Source organism: Entelurus aequoreus, linkage group LG14 (genome assembly GCF_033978785.1).
Source record: "Entelurus aequoreus isolate RoL-2023_Sb linkage group LG14, RoL_Eaeq_v1.1, whole genome shotgun sequence".
Classification (NCBI taxonomy): domain Eukaryota; kingdom Metazoa; phylum Chordata; class Actinopteri; order Syngnathiformes; family Syngnathidae; genus Entelurus; species Entelurus aequoreus.
In genome coordinates, this window is record NC_084744.1 from 49,740,371 (window position 1) to 49,755,370 (window position 15,000).

Sequence of the window (15,000 nt, forward strand, 5' to 3'; positions counted from 1 at the left end):
TTCTTAGTGGCTAGCAATGCAGCTAATGGGAGCAATCAAATTGACATCTAAATCACTTTTAAAATGCATTCAAAAACTGTCAACAATAGTTAAAGTTAAAGTACCAATGATTGTCACACACACTAGGTGTGGTGAAATTTGTCCTCTGCATTTGACCCATCCCCTTCTTCACCCCCTGGGAGGTGAGGGGAGCAGTGAGCAGCAGCAGTGGCCGCGCCCGGGAATCATTTCTGGTGATTTAACCACCAATTCCAACCTTTGATGCTGAGTGCCAAGCAGGGAGGTAATGGGTCCCGTTTTTATAGTCGGTCGGGGTTTGAACTCACGACTAGAGATGTCAGATAATGGCTTTTTTGCCGATATCCGATATTCCGATATTGCCTAACTCTTGATTACCGATTCCGATATCAACCGATACCAATATATACAGTCGTGGAATTAACACATTATTATGCCTAATTATGTTGTGATACCCCGCTGGATGCATTAAACAATGTAACAAGGTTTTCCAAAATAAATCAACTCAAGTTATGGGAAAAAAATGCCAACATGGCACTGCCATATTTATTATTGAAGTCACAAAGTGCATTATTTTTTTTTAACATGCCTCAAACAGCAGCTTGGAATTTGGGCCATGCTCTCCCTGAGAGAGCATGAGGAGGTTGGGGGGGTAGAGGGTAGCGGGGGGGGGGGTGTATTGTAGCGTCCCGGAAGAGTTACTGCTGCAAGGGATTCTGGGTATTTGTTCTGTTGTGTTTATGTTGTGTTACGGTGCGGATGTTCTCCGGAAATGTGTTTGTCATTCTTGTTTGGTGTGGGTTCACAGTGTGGCGCATATTTGTAACAGTGTTAAAGTTGTTTATACGGCCACCCTCAGTGTGACCTGTATGGCTGTTGACCAAGTATGGCTTACATTCATTTGTGTGTGTGAAAAGCCGTAGATATTATGTGATTGGGCCGGCACGCAAAGGCAGTGCCCTTAAGGTTTATTGGCGCTCTGTACTTCTCCCTACGTCCGTGTACCACTCCGTACAGCGGCGTTTTAAAAAGTCATAAATTTTACTTTTTGCAACCGATTCCGATAATTTCCGATATTACATTTTAAAGCATTTATCGGCCGAAAATATCGGCAGTCCAATACTATCGGACATCTCTACTCACGACCTACCGATCTCAGGGCGGACACTCTAACCACAAGGCCACTGAGCAGGTGGGCAAGTAATGGGCAAGCTACTTGGAAATTGTAGTAAGCTAAGCTACAAGTTACTCTCGATTAAATGTAGCTAAGCTACAGGGGAAGCTATCCCGCAGAATTGTAGCAAGCTACACTGCAAAAGTATCTTGCCACATCAAAGCTACATTTAACGGCATTTCTATCCATGGGCCCACATGTATAATAAATAATGATAAATGATAAATATCAATGATAATGTACAAACCCTGTTTCCATATGAGTTGGGAAATTGTGTTAGATGTAAATATAAACGGAATACAATGATTTGCAAATCATTTTCAACTCATATTCAGTTGAATATGCTACAAAGACAACATATTTGATGTTCAAACTGATTAAAACTTTTTTTTTTGCAAATAATCATTAACTTTAGAATTTGATGCCAGCAACACGTGACAAAGAAGTTGGGAAAGGTGGCAATAAATACTGATAAAGTTGAGGAATGCTCATCAAACACTTATTTGGAACATCCCACAGGTGTGCAGGCTAATTGGGAACAGGTGGGTGCCATGATTGGGTATAAAAACAGCTTCCCAAAAAATGCTCAGAAAGGATGGGGTGAGGTACACCCCTTTGTCCACAACTGCATGAGCAAATTGTCAAACAGTTTAAGAACAACGTTTCTCAAAGTGCAATTGCAAGAAATTTAGGGATTTCAACATCTACGGTCCATAATATCATCAAAAGGTTCAGAGAATCTGGAGAAATCACTCCACGTAATGAATGACCGTGACCTTCGATCCCTCAGACGGCACTGTATCAAAAACCGACATCAATCTCTAAAGGATATCACCACAGGAACACTTCAGAAAAACCACTGTCACTAAATACAGTTTGTCGCTACATCTGTAAGTGCAAGTTAAAGCTCTACTATGCAAAGCCAAAGCCATTTATCAACAACATCCAGAAACGCCGCCGGCTTCTCTGGGCCCGAGATCATCTAAGATGGACTCATGCAAAGTGGAAAATTGTTCTGTGGTCTGACGAGTCCACATTTCAAATTGTTTTTGGAAATATTCGACATCGTGTCATTCGGACCAAAGGGGAAGCAAACCATCCAGACTGTTGTCGACGCAAAGTTCAAAAGCCAGCATCTGTGATGGTATGGGGGTGCATTAGTGCCCAAGGCATGGGTAACTTACACATCTGTGAAGGCACCATTAATGCTGAAAGGTACATACAGGTTTTGGAACAACATATGCTGCCATCTAAGCGCCGTCTTTTTCATGGACGCCCCTGCTTATTTCGGCAAGACAATGCCAAGCCACATTCAGCACGTGTTACAACAGGGTGGCTTCGTAAAAAAAGAGTGCCGGTACTTTCCTGGCCCGCCTGCAGTCCAGACCTGTCTCCCATCGAAAATGTGTGGCGCATTATGAAGCGAAAAATACGACAGCGGAGACCCCGGACTGTTGAACGACTGAAGCTCTACATAAAACAAGAATGGGAAAGAATTCCACTTTCAAAGCTTCAACAATTATTTTCCTCAGTTCCCAATCGTTTATTGAGTGTTGTTCAAAGAAAAAGTGATGTAACACAGTGGTGAACATGCCCGTTCCCAACTACTTTGGCACGTGTTGCAGCCATGAAATTCTAAGTTAATTATTATTTGCAAAAAAAAAAAAAAGTTTATGAGTTTGAACATCAAATATCTTGTCTTTGTAGTGCATTCAATTGAATATGGATTGAAAAGGATTTGCAAATCATTGTATTCCGTTTATATTTACATCTAACACAATTTCCCAACTCATATGGAAATGGGGTTTGTAACTGAGATTGTACCCAATAAGGGTCCATTACTATTAACTATCCGTCCTTTAGCTGGGGGACACCCTACAACTACCTGTAGGGGTCCCTGCACCCCACTGTATGATTTTTTTAAATTTATTTTAGTTTGCCTTTTCTTTGGCCCACCTCTATGATGTTATTCATTTTCTCTACCTACAGTAAATAAAAACAGCATCAATCTATATCTTGACACAAAAAAAAACAATGACTTGTGGGAACAGTTGGTAATGGTTGCGTGCGGTAAAACTTTTCATAAACACAACTTACCTTTTTGTGTGTGCTTAAATTTTTTCTTCTACGTCTTAGATGAAGAGAAGAGTTATGATTTTGGTTTACGGAGTAAACAACTAAAAACTAAGGTTTCCGGCATGGTTTTCTTTAAACGCATACATTTGTCTAGAATGGCCAAGGACACGCATTAATGTGGGTCTCCTGGATGTCATCTTCATTATTAAAGGACAAATCTCATCTACGGGAGATAATCCTTCTGACATTTTCAAGTAGGTTTCTTTTTGTGGGGATTTTTTTTAGTGGTCATCTTGAAGCGTCCCTCTGTCTCCGACTCCCTCGTCGTAATGTGACATGAGTGCGTGACCTTTGTGATATTGCTTTCTGGTTATTTTGCCTCTGATCGGCCAGTCTGTAATAATTCGCCCTAACCTTAGCCAATTGTGACTAATGATACGAACACCAACCAATCATCATGGATTTTCTTTGTATGTATGGATGTTCTCATTCATCAAGGTCATTGTATTTTCTCCATATTTTTTGGGGCCTGGATTTGCAGTCAATTTTCTCTCCTTGTAGCTTGTAGCTTTGATGTAAGCTTCCTCGTGACATGGCTCTAAAAGTAGCTAAGCTACAGTAAAAGCTATTTGTTAATAAGGTTGCTAAGCTACCGCCAAGATACTGGGAAATGTAGTTGAGCTACATAGCTTAGCTACATGTAGCCCATCACTGGCGATAGGACACCAAACTGTACTGACTAAAAATCATAAACAATCATAATTATCTGTAAAGTATTAGCCCACATTACATGTTTTGTTTGTACACAGCTATCTGTCTGTCATGATACAAGCATGACATGTTGCGTGTATCATGATTAATATAAAAAGTGACTCACTCGATGGACAGTTTTCTGTTTGATCCAGCTGGCCGGGGACATTTTCTCCGGTTTATTTTGGTAAGCACTCCATTTATGTCGAAATAGCATGGCTTCAAATTTCCACATTACGGAGCTTCGAGTCACTTTCACTTCACTCTCTCGGCTTCCGTCTGCTCCAACGTCTCACTCTTCCTTGGTGCTCGCTTCTAGAAGCAGTAGTTTATCCTCCATGAATTCAGATTCAAAAAGATAAGGTTGTGAATCCTCGTTTGTCCAAAAATAGTCGACTTCGTTGTTTGATTAAAACACACACGCCTTTGTTTCCGAAAGTAGGAACACACATTTGTTGCCGGAAGTCATACGTGTGCTGCTATGGAAACGGAAATAAATGCGCAGAGGAATTAGTTCTGCACAACAACACTTTCACATGTTGTTGTGAAAGTGTCTGTTACTACATTATATATAGACTTGCAGTGTGTATATTGTACATATCACATATTGTTATGAATGTGTCTGTTACTACATTATATATAGACTTGCAGTGTGTATATTGTACATATTACATATTGTTATGAATGTGTCTGTTACTACATTATATATAGACTTGCAGTGTGTATATTGTACATATTACATATTGTTATGAATGTGTCTGTTACTACATTATATATAGACTTGCAGTGTGTATATTGTACATATTACATATTGTTATGAATGTGTCTGTTACTACATTATATATAGACTTCCAGTGTGTATAAAAAAGTTGATGGAGGGTTTTGAAGTTGTCTTAGAGGGCTTTGAAGGCTACAACTATGAATCCCATTAGCCGCATCTTTCAAGCGTTTTTTGTCATCTTTAAAGGCCTACTGAAACCCACTACTACCGACCACGCAGTCTGATAGTTTATACATCAATGATGAAATCTTAACATTGCAACACATGCCAATACGGCCGGGTTAACTTATAAAGTGCAATTTTACATTTCCCGGGACACCTCCGTCTGAAAACGTCTAGGTATGATGACGTTTGCGCGTGACGTCAATGGTTGAAGCGGAAGTATTGGTACACCATTGTATCCCAATACAAACAGCTCTGTTTTCATTGCAAAATTCCACAGTATTCTGGACATCTGTGTTGGTGAATCTTTTGCAATTTGTTTAATGAACAATGAAGACTGCAAAGAAGAAAGCTGTAGGTGGGATCGGTGTATTAGCGGCTGGCTGCAGCAACACAACCAGGAGGACTTTGACTTGGATAGCAGACGCGCTATTCGACGCTAGCCGCCGACCGCATCGACGATCGGGTGAAGTCCTTCGTCGCTCCGTCGATCGCTGGAACGCAGGTGAGCACGGGTGTTGATGAGCAGATGAGGGCTGGCTGGCGTAGGTGGAGCGCTAATGTTTTTATCATAGCTCTGTGAGGTCCCGTAGCTAAGTTAGCTTCAATGGCGTCGTTAGCAACAGCATTGTTAAGCTTCGCCAGGCTGGAAAGCATTAACCGTGTATTTACAGGTCCATGGTTTAATAGTATTGTTGATTTTCTGTCTATCCTTCCAGTCAGGGATTTATTTATTTTGTTTCTGCAGTTAAGCCCGATGCTATCACGTTAGCTCCGTAGCTAAAGTGTTTTGCCGATGTATTGTCGTGGAGATAAAAGTCACTGTGAATGTCCATTTCGCGTTCTCGACTCTCATTTTCAAGAGGATATAGTATCCGAGGTGGTTTAAAATACAAATCCGTGATCCACAATAGAAAAAGGAGAAAGTGTGGAATCCAATGAGCCCTTGTACCTAAGTTACGGTCAGAGCGAAAAAAGATACGTCCTGCACTGCACTCTAGTCCTTCACTCTCACATTCCTCATCCACGAATCTTTCATCCTCGCTCAAATTAATGGGGTAATCGTCGCTTTCTCGTTCCGAATCGCTCTCGCTGCTGGTGTAAACAATGGGGAAATGTGAGGAGCCTTTCAACCTGCGACGTCACGCTACTCCCGGTACAGGCAAGGCTTTTTTTATCAGCGACCAAAAGTTGCGAACATTATCGTCGATGTTCTCTACTAAATCCTTTCAGCAAAAATATGGCAATATCGCGAAATTATCAAGTACGACACATAGAATGGATCTGCTATCCCCGTTTAAATAAAAAAAAATCATTTCAGGAGGCCTTTAACTACTGTATCTACATCAAATAAATCAATTCGGAATATACAAAATGTAAAAGTCTACCTTTTGTCAGGCAGCATATATATACAGGTATTTAGGTTTGTTTCACCCTGCGATTTTACATCGTTTGAAGATGATTCCCCAATAGCTGCAACATTTCAAAAAAACTATTCATCCATCCATCTTCTTTCGCTTATCCGAGGTCAGGTCGTGGGGGCTGCAGCCTAACTAGAGAAACCCAGACTTCCCTCTCCCTAGCTACTTTGTCCAGTTCTTCCGGGGGGATCCGGAGGCGTTCCCAGGGAGACACTCCACCGTGTCCTGGATCTTCCCCGTGGCCTCCTACCAGTCGGACGGGCCCTAAAAACGTCCCCAGGAAGGTATTCGGGGGGCATTCTGACTAGATGCCCGAACCACCTCATCTTGCTCTTCTCGATGTGAAGTAGCAGTGGTTTTACTCTGAGCTCCTCCCAAATGACAGAGCTGCTCACCCTATCTCTAAGGAAAAGCCTGCCACCCAATGTAGGAAACTCATTTTTGCTGCTTGTACCTGTGATCTTATCTTTTCGGTCAAAATCAAAAGCTAATGACCACAGGGTCGTAGATCGAGCGCTAAATTGAGAGCTTTGCCTTCTGGCGTAGCTCCTTACCACGTCGGATCAATACAGGGTCCGCATAACTGCAGACACTGCACCGATCCACCTGTTGATCTAACGATCCACTATTCCCTCACTCGTGAACGAGACACCGAGGTATTTGAACTCGACTCGGACTTGAAAGTGCTGATTCTCATCCCAGTCGCTTCGCACTCAGCTGCGAGCTGAAGATCCTGGTCAGAAGAAGCCAGCAGGACTACGTCATCCGCAAAAAGCAGAGACCTAATCCTGCAGCCACTAAACGGGATCCCCTCAACGCCCTGACTGCGCCTAGAAATTCTGTCCATAAAGACCAGCAAGACCACATCATCTGGCTCCTCTCGATGTGAAGGAGTAGTGGTTTTACTCTGAGCTCCTCCCGAATGACAGAGTTTCTCACCCTATCTTTAAGGGAGAGCCCCGCCACCCAATGTAGGAAACTAATTTTGGAGGCTTGTACCCGTGATCTTACCCTTTCAGTCAAAACCAAAAGCTAATGACCGTAGGTGAAGACAGGGTCGTAGATCGACCGCTAAATTGAGAGCTTTGCTTTCTGGCTTACCTCCTTTCTACGTCGGACTGATACAGGGTCCGCATAACTGCAGACACTGCACCGATCCACCTGTTGATCTCACAATCCACTCTTCCCTCACTTGTGAACGAGACACTGAGGTATTTCAACTCCTCCACTTGGGGCAGGGTCTCCTCCCCAACCCAGAGATGGCACTCCACCCTTTTCCGGGCGAGAACTATGGACTCTGACTTGAAAGTGCTGATTCTCATCCCAGTCGTTTCACACTCAGCTGCGAGCTGAAGATCCTGGTCAGAAGAAGCCAGCAGGACTACGTCATCCGCAAAAAGCAGAGACCTAATCCTTCAGCCACTAAACCTGATCCCCTCAACGCCCTGACTGCGCCTAGCAATTCTGTCCATAAAGACCAGCAAGACCACATCATCTGGCTCCTCTCGATGTGAAGGAGCAGTGGTTTTACTCTGAGCTCCTCCCGAATGACAGAGCTTCTCACCCTATCTCTAAGGGAGAGCCCCGCTACGCAATGTAGGAAACTCATTTTGGATGCTTGTACCCGTGATCTTATCCTTTCGGTCAAAACCAAAAGTTAATGACCGTAGGTGAAGACAGGGTCGTAGATCGACCGCTAAATTGAGAGCTTTGCTTTCCGGCTTACCTCCTTTCTACGTCGGACCAATACAGGGTCCGCATAACTGCAGACGCTGCAACGATCCACCTGTTGATCTCATGATCCACTCTTCCCTCACTCGTGAACGAGACACCGAGGTATTTGAACTCCTCCACTTGGGGCAGGATCTCCTCCCCAACCCGGAGATGGCACGCCACCCTTTTCCGGGCGAGAACCATGGACTCGGACTTGAAAGTGCTGATTTTCATCCCAGTCGCTTCATACTCGGCTGCGAGCTGAAAATCCTGGCCAGATGAAGCCAGCAGGACCATTCGCAAAAAGCAGAGACCTAATCCTGCAGCCACCAAACCGGATCCCCTCAACGCCCTGACTGCGCCTAGAAATTCTGTCCATAAAAGTTGTAAACAGAATCGGTGACAAAGGGCAGCCCTGGCAGAGTCCAACCCTCACTGGAAACGGTTCCGTTTTACTCCTGGCAATGCGGACCAAGCTCTGACACTGATCATATAGGGAGCGGACCGCCTGATTGTGGCTACTACTTTTTATATTTACAAAAAGTATCGATATCAGAATTTTACTCTATCGGATCAAAAAGAAAATCAGTGGTATCGCACATCACTAGCATTTGACTTAATTTTTTTCACGTACACCGAAAAAAACTGGCAACTCACTTACCAGAATTTTATCATAAAATTTACGATGGTGAGTACAGAATTTTATTATAAATGTAAAAACAGTACCTCTGTTTTTTACGTTAAAATCTACAGTTGTTGTTTTACGGTGTATTACTGTCACAGCAGGCACAAGACATTAAAACAACGTTGAGAACTTGTTGAATTAGGTCCTGACGTTGAGCAACTCAAACATAACGTTGGAACAACATGCTTTTTGACAACGTTAAATCAATGTTGGGTTCTGACGTTGATTTGACCTTTTTAATTTTGGTCATTTCCCAACCAATGCTCTATAACACAAATGCAACATTGAAACAACATGCTTTTTGACAACGTTTAATCAATGTTGGGTTCTGACGTTGATTTGACCATTGAATTTTGGTCAATTTCTCAACCAACAACGAGAATCGTTGGACATCAACATTGTCTCAATTTACAAATACAATTATTTCGCAACATTGTTTCAAAGTCAGCTTTAAAGGACATGTATTTGTAATCAATGTTGTATCAATATCCTGTGCCTGCTGGGGAACATGGAAATTTTACAGTCAAATCCTAGTAATTGGGCTATCTTTTTCTTTGTTTTTTACTTTAAAATCTATAGTATTTTTTAAAGTGTACAATTTTTGATGTTTAACTTGTTAACAAAAAAAAATTATTATTAAATAGCATTATTATTAACATTAATGTATGCGATGAGGTGGCGACTTGTCCAGGGTGTACCCCGCCTTCCGCCCGAATGCAGCTGAGATAGGCTCCAGCACCCCCCGCGACCCTAAGAGGGACAAGCGGTAGAAAATGGATGGATGGATTAATATTAATGTATTCAATTATCATTACATTACTGAATAATATTAAAGTTTAACGCAGTGGTTCTCAAAACCACCTCAGAAAACACTTGGCCACCATAATGACCAACTGTCAGGTTCAAACAAGACAAGAAGCAAAGAATCAAACAGAGGCAGAATTCAATTTTGACTCAATTGAGGAGAAACGTGTCAACCTGTAACCTCTTCCAGTGTCACCCACGCTCTGACGAAAAAGGTTTACGTCTCCTCCTTTATTTGGACACTCCCTGTTTACACAACAACATCTGTTTCCAAAGGAATGGGGAGTATGTAAACAGTCATTGTTTTCGGTTACATTAACACAAAAGAAAAAGATGCCTCGGGCTTGGGCTAGTCCTGGATTCAGCTTGAGCAGGTCTTCGATGACAATAGATAACCCCCTCCCGTCTCCTCTCATCGTACACAAAGGAATTTTCCAAGCCTTTGCTTGGTGCAAACAAAGACAGCCTCTTGTCTGTTCATTGGGAACTCAGAACGGAAAGTTTTTTGATAATTTACATACAATTTTTCTGACACCAACGTTAAAATACAGTAGCGTAATAGGCCTAAGTATTTATTAAAAACAAGGCAGATGTTTTATCTAACAAGTGTATTTAATATGTTGGCCACGGTAATATTATACACAGTTTGAACTGTAACACTGGTTTTTTAAGTGATTATTACTAGATCAGGGGTCGGCAACCCAAAATGTTGAAAGAGCCATATTGGACCAAAAATACAAAAAAGTAATGGGTCTGGAGCCGCAAAAAAATGTAAGACTTATATAAGTGTTATAATGATGGCAACACATGATGTAAGTGGCTAATTAGCTATATTAGCCTACTATCAAATCTTCGTTCTACACATTTTTACAACATTTGAAAATATTAGTAAAACTTCTCAGAGGGTGAGATAACTCCTGAAAATGACTGTTTTAGAATGGCCAAAGGTAAAGATGTGTGTCCAAGTTAAAGCAAACGGCAGGCTGTCTTCTTCTAATGGATTTATTACAATCTTTGCAAGCTGGGTAACGTTTACTGTGGTCTGGAACAACATGGCACACAAATTTCTATCAGAAATGTAGCCAATATTACATACAGATAATGTGTCATGAAACAAAAATAAACTAAATACACAGAGAACATAAGTAAAGAAAATTAAATGAGCTCAAATATACCTACAAACGAGGTATAATAATGCAGTATTTACATACAGCTAGCCTAAATAGCATGTTAGCATGAATTAGCTTGCAGTCATGCAGTGACCAAATATTCCTGATTAGCGCTCCATAACAAGTCAATAACATCAACAAAGCTCACCCATGTGCATTCACGCACGGTATAATGAGACAAAGAAGGAGTGGCATAAAACATGTCTTTCTGTGGCAGCGTCGGAGAAAGTTGTACATGTAAACAAACTTGTTGAGTCACTGTCATACTTGCCAACCTTGAGACCTCCGATTCCGGGAGGTGGGGGGTGGGGTGGGGGCGTGGTCGGGGTGAGTCAGGGGCCTGGTTAAGAGGGGAATATATTTAAGCTAGAATTCACCAACTCAAGTATTTCATATATATATATATATGGTAAATGGTAAATGGTTGTACTTGTATAGTGCTTTTCTACCCCCTTTTTTAAGGAGCTCAAAGCGCTTTGACAGTATTTCCACATTCACCCATTCACACACACATTCACACACTGATGGCGGGAGCTGCCATGCAAGGCGCTAACCAGGACCCATCAGGAGCAAGGGTGAAGTGTCTTGCCCAAGGACACAACGGACGTGACTAGGATGGTAGAAGGTGGGGATTGAACCAGTAACCCTCAGATTGCTGGCACGGCCACTCTCCCAACTTCGCCACGCCGTATGTATGAAATACTTGACTTTCAGTGAATTCTAGCTATATATATATATATATATATATATATTTTATTATACATATAAATAAAATAAATACTTGAATTTCAGTGTTCTTGGGGCTATCCAGTAGATGGCAGTATTGTCCTGTTTAAGAGTGTCACAACATTGCTGTTTACGGCAGACAAACTGCTTTACGGTAGACTAAACATGACTGCTGTTGTTGTGTGTTGTTACCGCGCTGGGAGGACGTTAATGAAACTGCCTAACAATAAACCCACTTAAGAAACCAAGAACTCGCCCTCGATCATTCTACAGTTATGACGTCATTGGGCAGGCACGCTGTTTATATCGTGGGAAAGCGGACGTGAGAACAGGCTGTCCCCACTCATTGAGCTGGAGGGGGCGTGGCCTCCAGCTCCGGCTGAATACCGGGAGTTTGTCGGGAGAAAATTTCTGCCGGGAGGTTATCGGGAGAGGCGCTGAATACCGGGAGTCTCCCGGTAAAAACTGGAGGGTTGGCAAGTATGGTCACTGTCCACACAACTGTGAGTTCAATGACCGCCGAAATTAGTAGGACAAAACGGCGCTCACCAAATACTCTCGTCAGTGAAGCACAAACTTATTAAACAGTGGGCTTTGTAACAATTAGGAAGGTTTTTGTCGTGTTTGTCCTCCTACAGAAACCATATTAAAACAAAAAAAAAATGTTTCACCCCATTTTTTTCTCCATTTACATACATTTTTGAAAAAGCTCCATGGAGCCACCAGGGCGCCGCTAAAGAGCCGCATGTGGCTCTAGAGCCGCTGGTTGCCGAAGGTATGCAATTGCGTGCATTACATATATTTGTTTCTGTAAAATAGAAAAAAGAACTACATTTAGTAAGAAAAAATAAAGTACTTGAATTGACATATTTTTATGTTATTGCATTTTATTCAAAGGCTTTGCCAGACCGCTTAAAATTAAATGACGGGCCAGATTTGGCCCCGGGCCTTGAGTTTGACACCTGTGTTCTACAGCATGTTGACATACACGATTATTATTTATGATTGTCATTTGTGCATGTGGCTTTGGGATTGGGCCACAGATTACGCTGAGTGGCGACTGGGACATGGATTATGTGGAAGTGGGCACACAGCGACGCGTTATTAAAACAAAGCTGGATATTTGGGCAAAGGTGCCAGTCAAGTTTGGGACGACAACAGTTTTTAATGGAAGAGCCTGCTTTTGTAATCCTGGATTCTGAGCAGGCTTTGCTACACATCTTAAAATAGCTTGATCGTAGTTTGATCATTTAGTTTTTCTTAACCTGGCATCATGTTAGAATGTAATGTTATGAGTTACCTGTAGCAATGGGGGCGTGGTTGTGGGCGTGGTCCCAATGACATTATTGAGTAATTTGCATTATTTGCTATGATGGTATGATTTTCTTTAAAAAGGCTAAAAAAAAAAGTATACTTCCTTTTTTTTTTTTAAAAAAAACAGTTTTTATTACTTAGTATTAACATACTTTTTTATCATTTTGCCATATTTTCAATTGTTGCCGCTTTGTTGAGTACTTTGTTGAGATTTGCTAACCTAGCATTATGTTAAAATATAATGTTACCATGTAGCTCACATAGCTATGCTAGAGTTGCTAACCTAGCATGATGTTAAAATATAATGTAGCATGTAAATCCCATAGCTATGCTAGTGTTGCTAACCTAGCATTATGTTAAGATATAATGTTAGCATGTAGCTCACATAGCTATGCTAGTGTTGTTAACCTAGCATGATGTTAAAATATAATGTTAGCATGTAGCTTACACAGCTATGCTAGTGTTGCAAACGTAGCATGATGTTGAAATATAATTTTAGCATGTAGCTCACACAGCTATGCTCATGTTGCAAACCTAGCATGATGTTAAAATATAATGTTAGCATGTAGATCCCATAGCTATGCTAGTGTTGCTAACCTAGTATTATGTTAAAATATAATGTTAGCATATAGCTCACATAGCTATGCTAATGTTGCTAACCTAACATTATGTTAAAATATAATGTTAGTATGTGGATCCCATAGCTATGCTAGTGTTGCTAACTTGGCGTTATGTTAAAATATAATGTTATCATGTAGCTCACACAGCTATGCTACTGTTGTTAACCTAGCATGATGTTAAAATATAATGTTAGCATGTAGATCCCATAGCTATGCTAGTGTTGAAAACCTAGCATGATGTTGAAATATAATGTTAGCATGTAGCTCACATAACTATGCTAATGTTGCTAACCTAGCATTATGTTAAAATATAATGTTAGCATGTATCACATAGCTATGCTAGTGTTGCTAACTTAGCATGATGTTAAAATATAATGTTAGCATGTAGATCCCATAGCTATGCTAGTGTTGCTAACCTAGCATGATGTTAAAATGTTACCGTGGAGCTCACACAGCTATGCTCGTGTTGCAAACCTAGCACGATGTTAAAATGTAATGTTAGCTTGTAGCTCACACAGCTATGCTTGTGTTGCAAACCTAGCATGATGTTGAAATATAATGTTAGCATGTAGATCACACAGCTATGCTAGTGTTGCAAACCTAGCATGATGTTAAAATGTTACCGTGTAGCTCACACAGCTATGCTCGTGTTGCAAACCTAGCATGATGTTAAAATGTAATGTTAGCTTGTAGCTCACACAGCTATGCTCGTGTTGCAAACCTAGCATGATGTTGAAATATAATGTTAGCATGTAGATCACACAGCTATGCTAGTGTTGCAAACCTAGCATGATGTTGAAATATAATGTTAGCATGTAGATCACACAGCTATGCTAATGTTGCTAACCTAGCATGATGTTAAAATATAATGTTAGCCTGTAGCTCACACAGCTATGCTAGTGTTGCAAACCTAGCATGATGTTAAAATATAATGTTAGCATGTAGCTCACACAGCTATGCTAGTGTTATTAACTTAGCATGATGTTGAAATACAATGTTAGCATGTAGATCCCATAGCTATGCTAGTGTTGCTAACCTAGCATTATGTTAAAATATAATGTTAGCATGTAGCTCACACAGCTATGCTAGTGTTGCTAACCTAGCATTATGTTAAAATATAATGTTAGCATGTATCACATAGCTATGCTCGTGTTGCTAACCTAGCATGATGTTAAAATATAATGTTAGCATGTAGCTCACATAGCTATACTAGTGTTGTTAACCAAGCATGACAGAGCTAACCTGTCACTGTAAATGTACTAACTCATGCTAACTTCACCATCCTATTGCTCTATTTACCACTGCACTATTATTTATTAACCTTGCACATATTAGTTATTCAAGTACTTGTTTGGATAATAATGATATTTGGATATTAACTTCGTTTTTTTCTCTCTCCACTTTTTGTCTTGCAGCCGCGTGATTCTTCCTATCTCGGTGGAAGAGGTACGTTTCATTTGGTCTTTCCAAGGACTCAAATAACTTCATTGTCATAGCAGCTCTCATGAGTCCTACAGTATGTACATAATGTATGTATATTGTATATTATTTTTCTCCATCTTTCACATATAAATCCCTATCTAAGAC

General features: G+C 41.0%; 1 protein-coding gene across 1 annotated transcript in view; it reads left to right on the forward strand.

Annotated features, from left to right (window-relative positions):
• LOC133664992 (phosphatidylinositol transfer protein alpha isoform) overlaps positions 1 to 15,000 on the forward strand; it is a 43,667-nt gene that overhangs the window by 4,417 nt on the left and 24,250 nt on the right. Inside the window, exon 3 of the mRNA XM_062070110.1 lies at positions 14,829 to 14,859. Coding sequence (XP_061926094.1) covers positions 14,829 to 14,859 — 31 coding nt within the window. The remainder of the gene's footprint in view (positions 1 to 14,828; positions 14,860 to 15,000) is intronic.